The following is a 21,887-nucleotide window of genomic DNA, read 5'->3' on the forward strand; positions in this document are numbered from 1 at the left end:
TTATTAACATTTTGCTGCTATTACCTTCGAGCAATGCATTATTGGACATCATTGCACATTATTTTTACTTAAGTCACTTATTCTGCGATACAAGATCATATACACTTTCAATGTGCAACCACAAATATTTTTTGACAATTGAAAAATTCCATCAAAATAATCGCTTGGAATTTGTTCTAGATTTTCTTCTTAGACAATTATTTATTATTTTTGCCTTTATGTAGATTGTGTCTGACTGTTATTAAGATGGATCGTACTAACCTCACCCAAAGTCATTGTTTGTAGTGAATAGAAGGTTGCAATAACTAGTAGCTTCCCTTTTTGGGAAATTTGACTAAATGAGAATACAATCAGGATGTTAACCCATGATGAAAACAAGTGTTGCACCTTGGTGTACAAGAGTTTTAACATTTAACAGTAATGAACTGCTAAATTATCACCAGGTTAATGCAGCAGATAATAGTTTTATATATATATATATATATATATACGTATATATGTGTGTGTGTGTGTGTATATATACATATATATATATATATATATATATATGTATATATACATATATATATATATATATATATATATATATGTATATATATATATATATATATATTACTTTTGATACTCTAGTTTGATATTAGGTATATACTATATATATATATATCGATATATACTTGAAAGCTGTCAATGCTGACAGGAAACACTATATATATATACATATATATATACATATATATATATATACTTATATATTTGTATATATGTATATATATATATATTACTTTTGATACTCTAGTTTGATATTAGGTATATACTATATAGAGAGAGAGAGAGAGAGAGAGAGAGAGTACATTTCCCCGCATTGACAGCTTTCGAGTTTGAGCCTCGTTGGCCACCGTACGAGGTTGTTCGTAGCTGTTGAGCTAAGTTAGTGTGTGAAGGGTTACTGGGCGTTCAATTGTTATTTTCTGTTTACACGCCTGTTTGGCTGCAGTTTAACTTGAAGTAAAGACCGTCGCACAGTATTGCCGCTTTCTGTAGGTTTGCCGGAGGAGCACCGGCGATCCGCCACCCGCGGACTTCAGGTCGGACCGCCGTCGATGCTTGTGCCAGCATTAGCCGTCTTCGGGCTGCCGAGCTGCGGCTGAAGGTGACCGAGTGTCTCTGTCCGCAGGTGAAGTTAATGAACTGTGTGTTTCGCAGGAGTTTCATTTAATCTGTGAAGAGTCCGGACTCTGAACGGTCAAAGAGCGATGCTGTCAGCGGCGCTCAGGTCAGCGATCACCAGACGTGAGTGTCGAGACGTTGCGCCTGTTTGTTTAGGCTCCAGTCGCTCTGACGTGGTCATTGAGAAACGTGTTAAAATCATCTTAAATCATGTGAAATAAATAACGTGATGTTTGTCACCTCGGACCGGTTTGTAGTTAAAGTCGCTGAACTGAAAGTGTTTGCAGCGGATGTAGGTGAAAGGTCAGCTCCAGTGTTTTGCTCCAGACTGGTGGAAGATATAAAAGAGGCACATTTCATCTTCTGTGTTATTATTATTATTGTAATGTGTTATTATAATTATATTATAACTGCACTCGTGCTGCAACCGGTCATGACAAGAGATAACCGTTCTTGCGATCAATTTTTACTCGATTTTATGATTATTAGTGTTTATAAATGAAGGTCGAGGCTGCTAATAACGATTATATTCATTATGGATTAACCGTTTGGTCTCTAAACAATACAAATGCCGACCGATGCTTCCTTAAAGTCTAAAGTATGTTTACTTTGTCCCAACAAACAGTCCACAACCGGAAGATCTGCAGTTTATTATCATGTAAGACTAAAAAAAAAAAAAAAAAAACGAAAATACGAACATTTAAGAAGCTGATATTTAACATTTCTTTGCATTTATTTCATTAAATATGACTTAAAGCGATAAATCAATCATTAAAATATAATCCCAAAACGTTGGGAGGAGGTGTAAAATGGAAAGAAAAACAGAATGCAAATGATTTACAAATTACATAAACCAACATTTTATTGCATTCAAATGTTGAAACTGAGAAACTTTATTGGTTTATAAAAAAAAATATGTCCTTATTTTGATGCCAGCAACACAATTGGGACAGGGTCAACAAAAGTTGTGTAAAGATTTTTTTTTTATTTTTTTTTAAACACCTGGAAGAACATCTGGCAACTAATTAAGTTAATTTGCAAAAAAAATCAGTAACATGATTGAGTATAAAAAAAAAAGCCTTTTCGAGAGGTCAATTATTTATCAGACTAGTTTGTTTTATTAAAACATCCCAACTTTCAGGTTTATTTTTCAACTACCAGCTCAAACCCCTTAAAAGCAGTTGGTCGAATTCAATCATCATTGAAATCGAGATATTTGGGGATTTTTGTTGGAAAACAGATGGAACTGATTATTCAGTGGAATAAATAATCACGTGTCTGTCTTAGTGAACAACAGCCATGTGAAGCTGTGTTCATCGAGCCGGTCCTCATTGTTGTTGTTGTTGTTGTTGTTGTTGTTGTTGTTGATGCGGATGAACTTGTGAGGTTGTTGGTCCCGTTCTGTCCTCTCAGACGGAGGCGTGCGGTCCGGTCAGGCTGCGGTCAGAGCCATGTCGTCCTCGGGCGGCGCCACCTCTCCCTACACCTTCCTGGCCGTCAGTCGCCCCGCGGAGTCCGTCACGCACGTCGAGCTTCACCGGCCCGAGAAACGCAACGCCATGAACAAAGCTTTCTGGAGGTGGAAGTGACGACACATGCAGTACATTACATATATCGTGGCTGATGGCATATTTAACGTCTTGATTTATCTTTAATGAATCTCTGTGGCTGCTGGATGCTCTCGTTGGATGTCGGGCCTCTGATCTCTGGGTTTCATTTCCATTTCAGAGTTTTGATTTATGAAGAATCCGTTACATCAGATTTTAAAAAGAAAATCATATTCCACAAATTAGTTTGGGAGCTTAAATGTGTTTTTACTGTCGTTTCACGCAGGAGCTGTTTTAGGCCCAATTCTGCCCGGTTTTACAAACCTGCTCGACTCTTTACTTGGTCATCATAGAAACACGATTAGCTAGAAGTGCACTGAGGTCAACAGTGTGAAAGTGTCTCTGAGTGCTCAGTACCGAGTGCTGCATCAGGTTTGATGTGCAAATGTGGATCCCAGGAGATTATTGGTACCCCTGATGTATTTCTATCATCAGGCAGAAAGTGGACAAATACACCTGAACAAATGTGATTAATAGAATAGATATTTTCTCCTCGAATCACAAGAAACATTACAAATATAATTAATATTTATGTTCAAAAGTGAACACCCCTGGAATTTGTAACCGGAGCACTGATGCAGATGTGTTTCAGTTTCCACAACAGTGATGGGAACCTGTTTGTGTCTCAGTGAGATGGTGCAGTGCTTTAATGAGATCGCTGGAGACCCGGACTGCAGAGTGGTGGTGATCTCCGGAGCAGGGAAGATGTTCACAGCTGGTGGGTACCCGACTGTTTCCATTTTTCACGGACATGGTTGCCATCGCGGAGCTGAGTTTCTATGGTGTGCCGTGTCGTGAGCAGGTATCGACCTGATGGACATGGCCGGCGACATACTCCAGCCGCGAGGCGACGACACGGCCAGAATCTCCTGGAACCTCAAAAAAACCATCGCCAAGTACCAAGAGACGTTCTCCGTCATCGAGAAGGTCGGAGCTGTTTTATCTCGCCAAGTTAACGATGAGATCGGACTACCGGCACACATTCATGATGTGTCCTGTGACAACGAAGAGGGAAATCGTTGTGTTTTTCTTGTAGTGTCCCAAGCCGGTTGTGGTGGCCGTCCATGGAGCCTGTATTGGAGGAGGTAGGACGTCTGTACCTCACTGTTGTATTGTAACCAGACCAGCAGTCCGAATCACAAAGTGAGATGAGTATCCTCCACACGAACATGCTGGGAAACTCTGCGTGAACTGAACCGAGTCCAACTCGCGTTGTGATCCAGGCATCTGGATGAGGAAAATACCGCTGAGGACTTTCAGAAGTATTTATGTTGGTGGTTGTGTAGTCGAAACTAGAGAAAGTGGAGTTCACCGTGGATGTTGCGCTCCTGTGTGCAGGTGTTGACCTGATTACAGCCTGTGACATCCGCCTGTGCAGCCAGGACGCCTGGTTCCAGGTTAAGGTCCGTCCAAACTTTGTTATCCTTCTGAGATGTGAAAACATGGATGAGATATCTGATTTAATCTGCGCCACAACAATTTAACTGAGAAGTTTAGCATGAATGAAACAATAAGCACTTTGCCTTACCTGGCTGAAGGCAGGAAAATGTTATCTCTAAAATATTTAAATTATTTTTATTTATATTTTTTTTACATGATTTTAAAACAATATGTTTATATTTTAAAAAAAAAAACTTTCTGTCGTAAAAAAAATGAAACTAAATAGCAGTTTTCATGGACTTGAGCCAGTTCCAGTGTCCCTGTTAGGACGTACCAGCAGGTGGAGCCTCGCGTAGCAGCCACATACAGTCAATGGCACCACCACAGTTTGGGAATCACAGCTTTAACTAACTGATGTAAGCAATGATGTTTTTACTGCCTTTTGTGTTTAAGGCTCTATATAAAACTAATATTTAAAGAAACCTGCGTCGGTTGTGGTCATCAGTCACAATGTGTTTAATCACGAGGACACTAGCTGATAATAGCCCACAGCAGCACGTACAGTATTCTGATCTTGCTTTTCAATGTTTATTAGTGTTATTGTTGTACTTTTAATTTAATTCTAATCCCTTTTTCAAGTGTTAGGTTTTAAAGTTGTTTTTGTTTTTTTTAACTGAACTTGCCGCACTTAGTTAACTTTGGCTCTTTAATACGGCTAATTGATGTAATGGTGCTGTGTAGAATCAGTGTCTCTGAGCCCAAGACAAATTACCCCAATAAATAAAAAAAATAAATTATATTTTAGGAATGTAAAAATGAATCATACATTTAAATATAATAATTTATAGAAAAGACAGATTAGAACAAGAGGACAGTTTCCTGTATGAATATCTGAAGGTTTCCATGGCTGTGATATTGAGTGTCAGATGTGACGCGCAGCGCTGTTGTTTCCTGTGTTTCTGTTTGGCTCGACAGGAAGTTGATATTGGACTCGCAGCAGATGTTGGAACTCTCCAGAGACTTCCCACAGTCATCGGCAGCCGCAGGTAAACTGGCTATTTTAATTTAAACATTTTTTAATCTACACCTTCTGCTTATTGTGGAAGTCGTAGACTACGTGTAGGATACACGTGTTGTCCTGTGTAAACAATTAAAGCCGCTTAACAACTGAAACTCAACGGCGATTTTTAGGAGGAATAATTAGGACGATACGGTAAACAACATCATTGACATAAAATAGTGACATTATTAAGTGCTTTTATATTCATACGTTAGTATGGTAAAAGCTGTTTTTTTGGGGGGGGTTTTTGTATGTCGTGAGTCCATTATGTTATATTAACTCTTATTTACACCAGCTTAGTGAACGAGCTGGCTCTGACCGCCAGGAAGATGTACGCCGATGAAGCCAAGAGCAGCGGACTTGTCAGGTAAACACGTCCTCTTATCGATGAGTTCGCCCTGAAACTGAAGCGGAGCGCACATCAAATTTTAGGGGAACAAAAACAAGTTGCGGGGAGCCAAATCCAGTGAGTCTCACAAAGGTCCTGCTCCGTGCACATTCCTGTGCTCTGCACGTTTACATCAACAGAACCGAGAGAGGTAAAAACCCTTTTAACACTAAGTTTAGAGGTTCATAAATAATTGGACAGATACACAAACTAAATCCCGATATGGAATTTTTAGAGTAAAGTCCTTTCTAGTCAGTTACTGCCTGAAGTCTTCGAGCCACAAACACGAGCAGACGGTGTGTATCTTCCTGGTGATGCTTCATTTTTAGGAGTTGATTCTGGCGTGCAGATTGTGTCGTCAACCTCGCCAACCAAATCCCTGCAGCCTCACGTTCTCGACAGCTGCATGTCTCAGTAATTACATGCAGTCAAGTGTTTGTATTGGGTTTTTTTTTTTTAGCCTGCAAAACGTCAGGTGTACTGACTGTTTGAAATCCTCTCCAGCCGAGTGTTTGCAGATAAGGAGGCCTTGATGGCTGGAGCTCTGGAGATGGCCGGGGAGATCGCTGTTCGCAGCCCTGTGGCTGTGCAGGGCACCAAGATAAACCTGGTCTACTCCAGAGACCACAGCGTGGCAGAGGGACTGGACTACATGGTGAGGACACGAGATGGACACGTTGAGAAATGAGCTGACGACAGACAGCTTGAATGTAACCTGGTTACTTGAACGCATGTAAACACTAAAGCTGCTTTTTGAATGCGATTATTAAACGACACCTTGTGGCTCTTCCTTCAGGCCACGTGGAACATGAGCATGCTTCAGACTGAAGATGTGATGAAATCAGCTCAGGCCTCCATGGAGAAGAAGAGCGCCAAAATGATTGCCTTCTCCAAACTCTAAAAGTTCAGATAAAAACCCACCCCTCCTCTACTGTGGCCTTTTACATGGGAAGGAACCACCTGAGATTGTTTGTGTCTACGCTGCGCTTGTAACGCCAAACAAAAACAAATTATTTTTTTTTTTGCATTGCGGGACTTTGGGAGTTGAAAATAAAAAGAGTAGATGGTCTTTATTGGGTGGAAACCCTTCTGAAACAGCATGTGTGGACTCATGTGTGCAGGTTAACATGTCCTCCATGTTAACATCCTCCGGGTAACGTTGGAGCTCTTTATACTGTAATATCAGAAGTAGCAGATTAGTCGGACCTCATGTGAATGTGACATCTGACTGCGCTAACTTCTTGTTCTGTGGAGCTGCTCGTCTGCACTCGTGCTTTATTCTCAGCTCATTGCTTTAAAAATATTAACAGAAAGGTTTGTAACATCTGTAATAAACTTCACGAGCGTTTTCTTAGTAAAGAAAGTCATCTGAATGTTTGATGTGACTGATTGAAACGATAGGTAGCTATTTGCCAAATATTTTTGTATCATCTTGTGACCACAAAAGTGCTGTGATTCAAAAACATTCAAATAAATTAAAATCTTTATTGATAAAAAAAATTTAAATATTCCATAGTAAAACTATAACGCATTCAAAGTCACGGAGTCTTCTTGGTACGGAGCTTCTGTAAGGTTTTCTGTGAAGAGATGAGGCAGAAAGATATTTTTTAATGAAGTGACTCAAAATTTAAAAAAAAAAGAAAAACAAGTTTGGTGCCTGCAGCTCTCCAACAAGCACACAGTCTTTAAAAACGCTCATAATTCATTTAATAATGACCTTGTGGAACTCCTTGGCCTTCAGTCTGTTTTTTGCGTAATCATCCTGTCTGCTCCTGGCAGCTTTCTGATGCTTCACCTCCTCCAGCTGCTCATACAGTCTGCACAGACACACGACGTCACAAATACACTTCCACTGTGAATGCCGTATCATTTAGATTTAGTCAACATCACTTTCATTTTCAGCCTAATATGTCTAAAAAAAAAAAAAGACTTTTGCACTTCGGAAAAGGGTTCAAATATAAGTGTAGGAACAATATTTACTCTCAGTAGACAGTGTAGAAGTTATTAGGAGTATTATTAATAGCATTCTCGCAGCACCTTCGAGTTCTCTGGTGCATCTCGGCAACATCATGTTTCCTCTGCTCGGGTGTGCAGATCTTCACCTCCTCCACCTTTTTCAGCCGGGGATCACTCACTGAGGGAGAAAAGGAAAATGGTTGCACAGATTTAACGAGGCTTGACACAAGAAAGTACATGTAGTGCAGAACAAAGGGTCGTAAAGCTGGAAATGTTTCAGGGGAAATCTTGTAAAGTTTCTAAATTATGCATCTGGCGTTTAAAAAAAAATTATGTAATTCTTCCACAAAATTACTTGATGCCGTATTTAGTAGCTATAAACAAGTTAAAGCTCATTAACTATATTATTATGTAATACACAGCTCTAACTCCCCAATTTCCAAAAAAAAAAAAAAAAAAAAACAAAGAAAATCGTTTCTTCTGATGACGCCAACAAAAAGGCTCAAACATGACAGCTTCTTTGAGTTTCTTCATTATTTTCCAGCCGCAATACAAATGTCGAGCTCGTGGTACTTCAACCGAAGCGTAGCTACCTGGAGGCTGAAGCTGAGGCTTCTTCTGCTTGATGAATGTGGACTTCTTGGTGGTTTGGTGTGCAGCCTGTCCCCCCTTTGACTTGGTATCAGTCTTGTGTGGCGGCTCTGACTTGGTGTTTGTCCTACAGGTGTCTGGTGGAGCTTCTTTAGCTTTACACTGCTCTCTGGCTTCAGATGGAGTTTGGGTCTCAAGTTGAATCTTGGCTAGAGCCCCTTTGGCCTTGACTTCCTCCACCCTGCGGTTGGATCTCTGGAGCAAAGCTCTGCGCTTCTTCTGGTAGACTTGCTGCAGGTCTCTGCTGGGGCCCCACTGAAACTCCAGGACTGTCACTGGACATAAGAAGAGAGAGGGGACAGGCTCAGTGCAATGACAAAGAAAGGATTTTGAGACGCAATTAATTGACCCTTTTATTGCTCTCGGACATTTAAAACTTTATTTCCCCCCCCCCAAAAATGGAACCACTTCACTCCCAACTGTTATTTCAGGTACACAAGTCTGTGATGTTGGGATTGTACCTGGATGTGTTTGGCTGCCGTCCTCTGGAGTCTCCTCTGCTAACAACGTAGATTCTGACTAGAAGACAAGGTGTGTGTTCAGAGATCAGAAAGAGGCCGGCAGCAGAAGTCAAAAAGTGAAAATGTATCGATGTCGGTCACAGAAATCGTGTCGTTACCTCTGTCTCTTGGCCGTCCTGTCCGTCAACACTCATGCCGCCTGGATGTTGTATTTCCTGAACTCCCTCTTCCTCCATGACGGCCGTCTCCTGGTCCTGCAGTGTGGTGTCCGTCAGACTAACGAGTGAGATCTCCGACTGCTCCAGGATCCCCGTCTCTTTGGCAGCTTCCTGATAGACAATGACAAGTACAAAACTCAGCCAATGACGTAACCGTAAGTAATATTGGACAACAGGAATCAGCCTTTGTAGCACAACAGAACATTGTAGGGGCTATTTCGGCACCAAAATGGTGAGTTCATGTTTGAAAAAATCTTGCTTTTTCAAATGTTACAAAAGGTGAACAGGAACGTATTCGTACCAATATCTTATCCGCGAGAGAACCATCATTCCTCTGGTCTGAACCCCGCTCACACTTCTGGTCTTTGGTGCACAGATCAGTGAATGGGACAGAATCTCCATTCCTTTTAGAAATGCTGGCCTCTGGCTGCGACACCTCCAGAGCAAGTTCAGACACGGTTAAATTTGACAGAATCCGAGCCGTCTGCTCCACATCTGTCCCCGTGGTGGGAGACAGCAGGAGGACAGACTCATGGGGATGGCACTCGGTGGTAATGAGCTGGGAGAAGGACTCGTGGAAGGCGGGGGAAGCCGTCGTGCGTCGGTTCGACTCCTCTGCTCGAAGGCGCTCCGGTGACGGTTCAGAACCAACAGAAGCATCAGTGTGAGTTTCAAACTCGAAAGAAGGTGTGGAGACGCTGCGCTCCTCGCTGGCTGGATGACTTTCAGGAGAGGGAGGCTCGCTGTGTTCAGGCAGGTGAAAGGTCATGGAGGGGTCTGCGGTTATATTGTGGGTGACTTCCACCATGAGTGGCTGGAACGAATCTGAGCCTGGAAATAAAAAACAAAAAGAACAAAAACAAATTGGTGACAAAGTTAGGTTTCTAACTAGGTTAAAAAATACATTGTAAAAGAACGATCAAATCTGACTTCTTTTCACCTTCAAGTTCACCAAACCCAACTTTTATTTTGCTTTAGTTACAAACACACATCAGATCAACTGTACATACATGAGGACAAACTCCTCCATAATTTTGGGTCATTTTGGAACTCCTCGAATATTTTATAGCGCACCTTCAGCCCTTTCGGAGTCCAGGTCCATTGGACTGGTTCGGCTCTGCTGTGTCTGGTCCTGTGAATGTGGAGTCACACTCGAGACAGAGGGACTGTTTGACCAGGCTTCAGTAGGCAACCTCTGGGACGACAGTACGCTGGCTTCAGTTGAGACTCCGAGAGCCACATCGCTCCTTTCACCTGCAAACGGCAGACGGGGTGATGACAAAACCTGAATGTAGAGGACATTGTTCAATTACCTGTTCTGAATACCTGGAATCACCACACCTGACTCTGTCCTGCTTAGTTTGTTCTGAGTGTGTCATCCTGCTAGTCACGCTCAGGATGTTAAGTAACCCATCCGTCTGGCCTGCAAAGCCCTTTTGCCTCCGAACCACCAGAACAAAGAGAAGCACTGCAAGGTAAAAATCGACTTTCTAACCTCATCATCTCATTAACGATCAGTGTTTCATAGTTGTATTGAAAGTCCATTATTTGTATTATATATTACCCTAGATTAGGATTGCATTTTGATTCACCTTTTTTTTTTTTTTTTTTTTTCTGCCCCAAAAAAGTGACAGACGGCCATAATCACATTATTCTAGGTAACCAGCGGGAGGTTGGAGTTGCTCTTTTGTCTACCAGTAATCTCAAACCTCACTGCATGTCTCACTTTCCCTGTACGATCCATTTACCTGAGCTTCCACTTTGCTGCCCAGCAGACTCATCCAGCTCGCCGACCAGCGGCCTCATCTGGTACTCCTCCGGAGCTTCATTCAACCACGTGGTCGACGGCTCCGACGCCATCTGACCCATCAGCTGACCTGCATAAATGTCCTGCCTGCCACTCAGCCAATGAGAGCTGGACTGATGGGAGAGGTGACCGATCATCCGATTCAGAGTGGAATCCCATCCGTCTTGATCCGGCGGGTGAGCGATCATTGACGAGTGAGCCGACGGTTGACCGACTAGATGCTCCAGGGCCGAGTCCCTCTGTTCGGCAGCGAGACAGGATGACTGGTCTGCCAGCTGACCGATCAGAGGTCGGAAAGAGTCATGCTCCTGGTCTTCGGCCAGTGACGGCCCCTCGCCTGGGAAATGCCTCGGGATGGGATTGACTGCAGTGTCCCATTCCTGCAGCAAAAACAACATCAATTGAAAAAAAAACATTTACAAGACAATTACAGGTTTAGTTCAATTTACACACTTGTTAAAGTTGCATACAGACCCGAGACAAACTACAGGTTTATGCCTTCGATTCAGACTTTAGGTGCGTCGTTGTTTCTTCTTAACAAGTGAAAATATTTCCCCCATGTGGTTCAAAGAACATGTGAAAAGGCGAGTCACTGACCGGGCCACTGCTCTGTGCTGCTGCGTCGGAGTGAAGAGACTCGCGGCTTGCAGAGCGATCGTCGTCTCCTCTCCTCTGCGAGACCCGAACCAAAGACTGCGGAGACTCTGAAGAGCTGAGCTCCTCCGTGTGAGAGCCTTCACTGTCTGCAGACCCACAGAGAGGAAGTCAGACGCTGTACTGGCACGAGACGGGATTCTAAACATCTGGATATCTCTTGATGTCCGCAACGTTTAAATGATAATTACGCCTCAATCAAAGAGAATAAGTCTGAAACCACCTGCCAAACACATCCCAGACTGATCTGAAGATTCCTCTTCTACCATCCAACTAACTTCACTGTGTGCGGTGTGTACCTGTGGTTTTCCCAGCAGTGCTGAGGGAGATGTTGAGCTCTCGCGTGTATCTGTCTATGATGTGCTGGATGCTGCTGTCATTAAACAGCGAGTCTACAGCCAGACCGGGAGGACCAGCAGCTGGGCTTTCTTCAACACTGCGGCTTCGACCGGATGGAGAGGAGACGTCATGCAAGTCTGCTCCACTTCCTTGTTCTTCACGCCGGTTCAGGGGCGAAGAAAGAAAGAGGTCGGCACATTTACGATAGCGCAAAGTTAGAAACACAATGCTCCTGTGGTCTTGTGTGTACACAGTATGGGTCCTGTGTACGGTCTCATGTTGTCACCTTAAAGATTCACAGACATAACAAGGAACACTTATGTGCAGCCGCCAGCGTCCGTAATTCTTACCATGTTGGACCACATCATGACATTCCCCGTTTAATAATGAAGAAACAGCTTTTGTTTCAGTTTCTAGTAGATGGTCTGACTTGAAGATACACAGGCTATTCTTTTTTTTTTTAAATGTTTTTATCCCTAATGAAGACTCGAGCACAGTCAGCCACGTGGTGAGAAGCTGAACAAAAGCACCGTGTCCTCTTGAGACTGCTGTCACTCACCGGTGTTGTTGTTTTGCTCGTGGTCTGTGGTGTTGTAGCTGCCGGTGGAGATGGTGGTGGAGGAGCGGTAGTCCGACTCAGGAGGCCGACGTGGACACTGCCACGAAGTACAAGTGTCATTGAGATAAAGACCCGAATCATGAAACATACATGTATGTCTTCTAGCTGCTGTTGAACACAGTATTTCAACTATTTACAGAAATCAAAGCAGCGTGCTCATCGTGTAAGGGTCACGTTGTTTATATACGCAAACCTAACTGGAGTCATTCAAAGGGGTTGAAGAAATTTTAGACTTCAATTCTAATCTGAAATTTTTACCATTTTAAATTCTCAACAGGTGGATACTCAAACTGTTAACATTTGGTATAAAGCACTTTATCCTTCTATAGTGTGAGGACTTAAATTTGCATTTGTTTTATAACATGTACATGCAAAGAGACTCGCTGAGCTCAGTTCAAGTGTAGAAACCATCATGAAATGTATTTTCAATAAGTACACTTCAGGTTCAGTACTTTCACATCATTGCTCAGTACACGCACACACACACACACACACACACACGCACACGCACACGCACACACACACACAAAAGCTTCTCAAGCGTAATCATCGGCTGAGGTAGATGTTGCCCGAGCTCTCAGATTTGGCTAGTTTTCATCATTGATCCACAAGATGTGAACCTCAGAGAATGTCAGAAATACAGAAAACGCTGTGCCGATATGCAGTGAAATTCATGTCATCCATCATCGCTGTTGTGCCGTTACAATGTGGGCATAAATGCAACTGCACTGGAGAAAACACCAACTTGCAACAAGACAAGAAAAGCAGAAAGACAGATGCTTTTTCACTGCATGTGAACCAAAACTGTTCCGTCTCTTGCCACTTAGTAATCAGCCACAGGGGTTGATGACATGTTCCCAGGGAAGGACAGAGTAGTGCCAAGTTGTGTACATGGTCACGGTCCTAGTTACCTCAGTGGGGGATCTGTAGCTGGTTATCGCAGGACCAGAGAAGTCGGCTCCTCTCCCAGAGTCAGAAGAAAACGGTGAGATTATTCTCAGGACTGAATCTGGAAAATAACATTACAAGCCATGTGAAATAGCTTTATTCTCGCTCTCTATGTTTTCAATATTCTTTTATCTCCTCGCTCTTCACCTGCCCTCTACATACCAGAGTCGGAAGATTCTGGAGATGTTCCTGCCCCCGCCAGTAGCCTCTCTCTCCAGATGAGATGACTGGATCTCCCCGAGCTCCTCCCCGAGCTGGCTGGTCTTTTAGCGGTCCGCGGTCCACTGCTGGACACAGAGGATGTCTGAAGAGTCCCGTCAGAGGTCACAGATGATTTGGATTCCTCCTCCGCATGCCAGGCTGCGGTGCGTGAAGGAACCGTCACACTGTGCTCCGGGCCTACAGACAAGAAACAATGACAAAACCAATCAACTCATATTCCCGTGTGTGGTTTGGCCACGTGATGAAAACAGTGGTGTTGATGCGCTGTAGAGGCTGAGCGGACCTGTGACTTGGCTGCTGTCGACTGGAATCTCTGCCTCCTGAATAGCACTGAGCTCATGTTGTTCAGTCATCCCCATGAAGCCCAACCTGACACGCGTTACCGGAGGCTTCGCTGCTCGGGGAGGATGGAGGAGGACCGACACTGGGGCGGGTGTGACAGGAACATTACTCTGAGATACAGCAGCTGGAAAAGATTCAAATGAAAAATATACTCTACAATGTTTATAAAACTGAAGTGTTTTGTGGTGATAAAGTGTAAATATGAATTTCCGCACCATATCGCATTTCAATGTTTAAAGAGCATTAAATCCAGCAAATACCCGAGTGCACACAGACTCACTGAGCTCAGTTCAAGTGTAGAAACCATCATAATGTGTATTTTCATGAAATACACTTCCGTTTCAGTTATTTCACATCATCGCTCCGTTTACACACACACACACACACACACACACACACACACACACACACGCTCTAAAGTTAAATGTAAAAAAAAAAATGTGTTACAGAATTTCAGCACATTTGAAAGTTTATAGAGCATGAAACTAAGCTAAAAACCTTTACAATACCTGGGTTGGAGTTAAATAGAAAATGTATAAACTCATGTAATAAATACTGATAGCCAGTGCTGAATTAAACAGCCATGCAGAATGATACCTGTATTGTTTATCTAAGCAGCCTTAACTGCAGACATTAAAATGTGTTGAAGAAATTTTAGAGACCAATTTTAATTGTTTTTTTCTGTTAACATTTGGTAAGTTACTTCATCTGTCTGTAGTCTGACTTTACTTTGTGTTTGGTTCTAACATGTACGTGCACACAGACTCACTGAGCTCAGTTCAAGTGTAGAAACCATCATAACACGTATTTTCATTAAATACACTTCAGTTTCAGTAATTTCACATCATCGCTCTTTTTACACACACGCACACACATATTCTACAGTTAATGTAAAAAAAAAATTTATTTATTTATTTTTTTTTTTTAAATCATTTGTTTCAGAATTTCAGCACCATATTGTTTTTTTACTGCCAATGAAGCATAAAACCAAGATAATAGCATTACAATACCTGGGTTTGAGTTCAATAGGAAATGTGTAAACTCATGATATTAATACCAATAGTCAGTGCTGGATTAAACAGCCACTCTAAAAATAAGTGGAAAGAGTCAAACCTGTCTCACCAGTGGTAGACGGCACATGTTGAGGGGAGCCATCTTCCTGCGGAGCGTCCTGTAGGCGTGATAAAGTTCCTCCGTTCGACTCCTCGATAGCTCTCAGCAGGGATGCAAGTAACTGGAGGCGGTTTTGATCAACTTTCCCTGAAACCAACTCTTCACCAGCGGTCTTTGAAACAGGCTGTGGGCGAGATAATACACCGGAGGGTTGTTATTCCAAGTCCTGCTTGGTTGGGAGTTGGTCTTTCTGACCTGTTTGTACTGCTTGTTCATCATTTTCTGTTTGAACACAAATCTAAATCTAAAGAAAACTACGATTTGTCTACTGTACAGTGACAGAAATACAACGGTGAGTAGCGGTACTCTCACTTACTCGTGCGTCAGTATTAATCAGAGCCTGCAACATCTGCTTCTGTCTCCTCATTTGCTCCATCTCCACCTCTTGTCTCCACCTCTCCTCTTCTTGTTGCCTTCGCTGCAGCATCACTGCCTCCCTCTGCTCGAGCATCCGTCTCTGGACTTCCAGCAGCTCTCGTCTCTGCCTCTCCAATGGCGAGGTGATGCCATCATCTCTGGAGCTCAGGGACGCGGTCTGCAGGGAGCCCTGCAACAAGGTCCCACGCTCACCTGGAGGTGCGCGGTCTGCCGTGCTCGGGCTGATGGCGTCGATGGAGTCCGAGGATGACTGTGGTGCGATGCCGGTTGAGAGATGTGTTGTGAACGGTTTGTAAGGTACTGGCTCTTTGGTGACTGGGGAGACTCTCAGTCTCTCTGGGAGGTGCTCTGTTACTCTCTCCATGATGTTGTCAGTCAGCCAGGTGGTGGCCTCGGCTCTCTGGTTGCTGGGACTGTACAAAGCACATTCAATGTCATCTGGTAGCAGATCGGAGCCAACACTCCACGAGCCCATTATGTCAGAAGCTCTTGTTGTGATTTCCTGGTAGGTTTGTGGTTCCTCATGAATGTGTGCGGGCACTGCAGCAGCAGCCGTAGGGAGTTGTGGAGGAGCTGGGAGATGTACAGAGCGAGTGCTGTGCCGAGGTGGGAGGACGAGGCCTGGGGGCACGACAGCAGGCGGCGACGTGGCGGTCATGTTGTAACGAATTCGAAGAGCTCGCTGGTACTCCTCCAGGCGCTGGCGAGCCACTTCCACTGATCTCTGATGAGTTCTAACGTCAAAAAGGTGGTCCAAGGAAAAAAAAAAAAAAGTCCTCATTTTATTTGTATTTATACAGACCAGTGTCACAAATGTCTCAAGGAGCTTTACGAGCTCCATCCTCTCCCCTGTACAACTACTTTATTTTTTTTTAGGAATATATCTAGTAAAAGTAACAAATATTTATGAGGGGTTAACTACTCTGTTGAGATCTGCAGGAAAAATGGTGAGATATGCTGGTTGATCATAAAAAAAAAAAAAAAAAGATCCGTTTGTCTTCAGGCTTAAAACACACCTGTTTTGATCCAGCAGCCGCTGCTGGTGTTCTCGAACCCTTCTGGTGTGGTTCTCTTCACTCGCAGGAGGTAACAGCTGTAGAGTGCACAGACAGAGGTAGCAATTAGTGATACTACGCTGAATACTTTACATGTGGTATCATGAAATTTTAAAAGAAAACTAGGATTAAGTGTGAAAGTCAGCCAGGGGCCTACCTCAGTGGAGGTGACAGAAGTGACTTCCTGGTCATAGACAGGTACTTCTGCTTGGTTAGTGGGTATCTCCTGGGTGAAAGCAGCCTTCAGATATTCTTTCTCCTGCTGAGCCTCCAGCAGCATCTGCTCCAATTTGACCTTCTGTTCTTCCAGTTCCTGCAGCAAAAACATCTGCTGCTGCTTCTCCCTTTCAAGCTCTTCATCCTGGGGAAAAAAAAAAGAAAAAAAAAAGAAGAAGGGTTGAACAGTGAGCGCCGCCAACTTTCACTCATTACCGATCAGACTGATCATGAAACCAGTTTTCATTTGTTAGCTACTTTAGCTGTCTTAATTATAATGCAGTTTGAGATGAATTCCTGGAGGAGCTGATTCAACGCGCACCTCCTCCTGTGAAATGCGGTCTTCGAAGGATCACCCTTCTAGCAGGAAGAATTAGTGAGGCCGGAATGAGGCTCCTGTGTTTCTCTGCCAGACGTAGATGCAACATTTCTGCCCCTATCATGATCAACTTCAGAGAAAATCCTTTTTGGCTCCAAAACAATTCATAAAGCCAAAAGTGTGACATTACTCTGTTGTGCAAGCATTTTCAAAGCAGAAAAGAAATGAAGATAGAGATGTGAAGTCTCCTCTGAAAAGACATGACCACACTGCCCGAAGCGCTCCTGCTTCAGGTAAAGGCTGAACTAATTAAGTAATGAGGAGCACCTGGTTTAGTAAATTCTGACCAATCACATTAAATGCGTGATGGTATTAGGTAACAATGAAACCAGGAGCTCATCGAGCCTCGACTAAACGTAGTAAAACCTGTATTTAAACAGAGACGGTGGTTTCTTGAACCCCCTGTTACGCAAATGCAAAGCCTTTTTAATAGCGCAGGGTTCGTATGCATGTCGTTGCTGATAGGGCAACACCTCTGACACGCCTACCACGAGCAAGATAATACACCTCAAAGCCCGCTGAACAATTTTACACAGCGTTTCGAGGAAACATGTCAAACCTACTCTTATGTGTCTCCACAGTATTTTCTTACAACGTAATCTTAACAGTCATCACAGTTTTCACTGCTCTTTCCTACATTTATGTGAACACTGTAAAAACACTGTTCTTGCTCTGTGTCCTATAAGCAGGAATCCGTATGTACCCTTCTCTTTCGTTCTTCTTCAAATCCTCGGATTCTGCTGGCGAGTACATCAGGAAGTCGAGTATCTGCTGCAGCAGACGACTGTGTTGTCTCCAGCCCTTGTTGAAGTCGAACACAAGAAAAATCCCAAATTACTATCGTTTTTAAAAAAAACTAAACGTAAAAACTTTTTTACTAAGGGATGTAAATGTGGAAAACAAAACAGAAACATTTGGAAAACTTAAATTGAACTCCCACAGCTGAAGGTTTGTAACGCCTGCTATCATCAAGTTGAACATAAGAGATGTTTTTTTTAAATAGATGAAAATACAAAGAAGATTTATACATTTATGAAAAAAAAAAAATTATGGGTTATTGGATAAGTATGTTGACAAACACAAGGACTCTGGTTGCAGCAGTTGATGACTCTCAAGCAATATAGGCAATGTACATTTCCAGACAGTACACTATATACAAGCAATATGCACATTACATAAAAGACAAACATTCAAACAAATGTGTGCGGAGGTGGTTGACTTCACCTGGTGGAGAGATGGCGGGTTCACGGAGCTCTGCGGACGTCCGTTTGTCTCTCTCCTCGCTGGTCAGAGAGCCTGTTTCAATGCTTGTGTCCCGCTCTGGGATCTGATCCGTGAAGATGGTTGGTGAGTCAGCTGCAGGGACTCGACTGCTGTGGTTAGTCCGCTGGTTCCTCTGGCTCCTGATACGATCCAGGAGTCTCTTTAAGGCTCGTCTAGGTTTGGACGGTCCCACTGCAGGTCAGGACAAACGCATGTGGCTTAGTGATTACAGCACATGACAGTCTGCAGACCGTAGTGAGGAATGATCACGACAGCATGTTTTCCTAAACTGAAGAATTTAAATAATTCATACAATATACTGTACGAAGGTCAACTAATATCTGCGTATTGATTTTTTTAAAATATTTTTTATAACAAACTAATAATTTCAGGTTTCAAATCTGGTGCTTCTCTTCACCTTCAGTAGATGTTTCTGGCTCCGTGTCATGGTGTATGTTTTGGGTTTCATCCTGTGTGACATCCAGCTCTTGGTCCTGGCTGCCTGTGGACAGAGCCGGAAGAGGCTCCGGTACCAATCGGACCACCAGGTCACCTTTAACCCCTGCGACCAGACACAGTGAAGTTTCAAGAGTCTTCATTAAAACAGTGATTTTGCTTTTCAAAAACACAAAAAGGCTCAATACAAAGACGATCTGAGAAACTGCATTAACAGTCACATCTTCTGGCTACTTCAAAATGATTTGCCTGCTTTAAAAGCTAAGATAAGTAGTGAAAAGCAGTGACACTTATTTTGAGTATTAGTTACAAAACACATTCACAGTAAAAAAAAAAAAAAAAAAAAAAAAAATCCCACACACTAATGAACAATCCTTACTCCTTTCTCCGGTGTACATGTCCTCAAAGGCAAACTCCATCTCCCTCTGGCAGTCCTCCCTCGTCTCTTGTCTCTTGTAGAGAGGCTGGAAGATCTGAGCGGGCATCTGTGACACCTGCTGTCTCCTCCTCAGCAGGTCTGTCTGCTGCATGTGCTCCAGTTCTACCAGCAAACGCTCACGGTCCTGAAGGAGCCCATCGAAAAGTCATCAGGTACAAAAAGCTTCACTAAACATTTCTTTTCTCTTTTTACAGGTTACATAGCAGATTGGCATTGTGATACAAAACTAGTGAACATGTTAAGAGTATTTACTCCTTTTCTTTTGAAGGCCTGCCAACTCAAATTCTGAATCTATTAGACACAAAACATCCATGTACATCCAGCGATACTCCCGTCTTCTTATTGCATAAAATGTCAGTCTTCTTACTTCAACGGTGTTTGCAACAGTGATAGTACGCAACGGGAGCAGATCAACTAAACGTCAACCGCTTTGGGGTCTGCTGGGTAACAGGTAAGTTGTACCTGCACAAGCTGTTCTTTCCTCAGAGCCTGCCTCCCCCTGATACGAGCCTTCTCCAGCTGCTCCTCTCTCCTCCTCTTTTCTTCTCTCTCAATGTCCTGCAGTCTCCTCGCCTCCAGCTCGGCTTCCTCTCGGGCACAAGGCTGTAGACACTTCTACACTTTAGACAACTCTGACAGAAGATGGAAATACAAAGCACAGAGTGGGGTGACTCCAAGAACCAGAGGGCTTACCTGTTCTGTGTCGACCCGTCTGTCCACTATGCTCTCAGGCATGTGGTAATGTGTGGCAGCAAAGGCGCTCACATCAGACTTCTTTACTACATGTGACTTCTTGAGATCAATGTTCTGCATAAAACAAGAAAAAAACAAGTGACTCTACCAATTATTAAAACTGGGCAACTTGGAAAGTCAGATCACAAATGCATAACAAACACTACGGAGACAAAACTCTCTGAAATCTTTGTGAGAACACTCAAATGTGAGCCAGCACACCCAAAAGGCTTCAAAGATCAACTTAACATACATAACTATTACTTTTTAGCCAAATCACCTGAATGGGGTCTGGAGGAGGCGGAGGGAGGCTGGCAATTTTTGATGATCTTTCTTTTTCTGTCTGTAGCGCCTTCTTCCTGGCATTGATGGATCTGCAGAAAAAGAGTAAATTCACTGTTCTGTTCGTTCTGATAAAAAATGTTTACATGTGTGAAATTCAAGTAAAACGTTTGGGATGCTGCTCACTGGTTTTGCCTCTCGTGGTTTTTGAGCCTCTGAGATTTGAGCTCCTTCAAGGCTTCTCGATAACGCTCCTCTGCTTTGACGTGATTTTCCTCCTCCCTCTGAGCTATGGCTGCCAGGTCGGGTTCCTTGTGGAAAAAGAAATCAAAATTAACAACAAACCATTAATTTGGACAATGTGTTCTATTTCAGAAAGAGTACTATCAAGTGGTTTTGTTGACATTTTGGTTTAACATATTCTCTTTGGTATTGTCCTTATTTATTTCAGTGTTAGTGTCCAAATTCCTCTTGCATCTTGTCTGCACTGAGAAACTACCCTCAACAGGGACTAAACGACTCTAAAAGATGTGACAGCTTCCTTTACAAGTGCAGCACCTTCATTCTGGAGGAGAAGCTGTGACCACAGAAAACAATAATGATGAAGATTCTGTCTTTCTTGTTTTACACCAGTCTTAACTTACATTTTCTTTTGCGCTCCTGTGGCTCTGACCGAGCAGCTGGAGGCTCTCTTGGTAAAACCTCTGCAGCGTGTGGAGTTTCTGCCTCTGTTGTCTCTCCCAGTCCGTCCTCAGCTCTTCCTCCAGCTGTTGCAGCTCATGCCGCCGTCTCTCCTCAACGGCTCGGCGGATCTGCTGTGCAATGTGCCGCTGCTGTTCCCGCACCTGGATGTCCATGAAAAATACTTAAAATATCAGCCAAGCTTGTAAAACTATCCAGAATGGATGTTTTTCATGGAGGTGACTCAAAAAAAAAAAAAAAAAAAAAAAAAAAAAAAAAAGCCCAGATCAATGTCTAATTCATAACGCCAAATCAATGCTTATCAAGAAGCAGTTCAGACAGGTTTAACAACTGTTCATTCATTACTTTAAAACAAATATCTGAGAGCTCGAGCACAAATCATGAATCAGTTGATCGTAGAGAAAATAAGCAGCACTCATTGAACACGTGATTTGGCGAGTAAAATAAAACAGCAAAACAATGAGTTAATCCACTGTCATCAACACAACAGAAGTAAATTTAACAGGCTTTTGTTGTAGATGAAAGATGATCTCAGACAAACAGAAGAAAACAGCGCAGAAAACCTATGACACGCTTCAAAGGAACTTGTGTCATCACCTCCTGGCATTACCTGCTGTATTCGCAGTTTTCTCCTCCTTTCATGCTCCTCTCGTATTATCCGAGCCTCTTCGTTGGGGCTCAGTCTTAATCTGGAAACTTTTCTCTTCATTTTCCCCCAAATATGCTGGTAGACATTTCGCAAAAACGAAAGGCAAGGTAGCACCACCGTTAGCCGTGACGGCTAATGTTGTCTAGAGCCACTTTTTTTCAGGATCATCACGATCTATTTATTGCCAGTGAGACATTTAAAACCTAAAACAGATGTATATTAATTATGCTGCGACCATATAGAGTACCGAAAGGAGACTTAATCGACACCCAAAGCTTTGTTTATCACCCAAAAAAACCATGCCAACCTTGAAAAAAGAAAACGTTAATTAGTCCAAAACGTCA

At 43.0% G+C, this 21,887-nt stretch overlaps 2 protein-coding genes across 4 annotated transcripts; one reads left to right on the forward strand and one right to left on the reverse strand.

The window, feature by feature from the left end:
- Positions 1-898: 898 nt before the first annotated feature.
- ech1 (enoyl CoA hydratase 1, peroxisomal) lies at positions 899-6,975 on the forward strand. 3 transcript variants are annotated; one of them, XM_069148289.1, is made up of 11 exons: positions 899-1,085; positions 1,204-1,290; positions 2,581-2,746; positions 3,404-3,492; positions 3,577-3,701; positions 3,811-3,859; positions 4,113-4,177; positions 5,130-5,200; positions 5,510-5,581; positions 6,107-6,257; positions 6,399-6,975. In XM_069148289.1, the coding sequence occupies exons 2-11, from the start codon at positions 1,254-1,256 to the stop codon at positions 6,501-6,503; spliced, it is 930 nt and encodes a 309-aa protein (XP_069004390.1). In that variant the 5' UTR covers positions 899-1,085; positions 1,204-1,253; the 3' UTR covers positions 6,504-6,975. The 3 variants fall into 3 exon arrangements, with proteins under 3 accessions (XP_069004390.1, XP_069004391.1, XP_069004392.1); XM_069148290.1 differs by lacking the exon at positions 1,204-1,290 and having other exon boundaries at positions 899-1,174; XM_069148291.1 differs by lacking the exon at positions 1,204-1,290 and having other exon boundaries at positions 899-1,150.
- Positions 6,976-7,067: 92 nt separating this feature from the next.
- cep295 (centrosomal protein 295) lies at positions 7,068-21,887 on the reverse strand. Its single transcript, XM_069148288.1, has 29 exons — positions 21,505-21,887; positions 20,837-21,037; positions 20,379-20,503; positions 20,191-20,284; positions 19,872-19,985; positions 19,641-19,781; positions 19,119-19,302; positions 18,702-18,845; positions 18,245-18,475; positions 17,724-17,821; positions 16,583-16,786; positions 16,387-16,463; positions 15,309-16,104; positions 14,942-15,116; positions 13,761-13,943; positions 13,418-13,654; positions 13,219-13,316; positions 12,248-12,344; positions 11,649-11,843; positions 11,293-11,438; positions 10,637-11,075; positions 9,963-10,142; positions 9,190-9,719; positions 8,829-8,999; positions 8,671-8,728; positions 8,152-8,484; positions 7,640-7,736; positions 7,320-7,419; positions 7,068-7,179 (listed from the first exon to the last, which is right to left on the reverse strand). Exons 1-29 carry the CDS (start codon positions 21,601-21,603, stop codon positions 7,141-7,143), a joined length of 5,586 nt encoding a protein of 1,861 aa, XP_069004389.1. The 5' UTR covers positions 21,604-21,887; the 3' UTR covers positions 7,068-7,140.

The sequence above is a fragment of the Embiotoca jacksoni genome, unplaced genomic scaffold (genome assembly GCF_022577435.1).
Source record: "Embiotoca jacksoni isolate LCO1_2020_lvr unplaced genomic scaffold, fEmbJac1.0.p SCAF_14, whole genome shotgun sequence".
Taxonomy (NCBI): Eukaryota; Metazoa; Chordata; class Actinopteri; family Embiotocidae; genus Embiotoca; species Embiotoca jacksoni.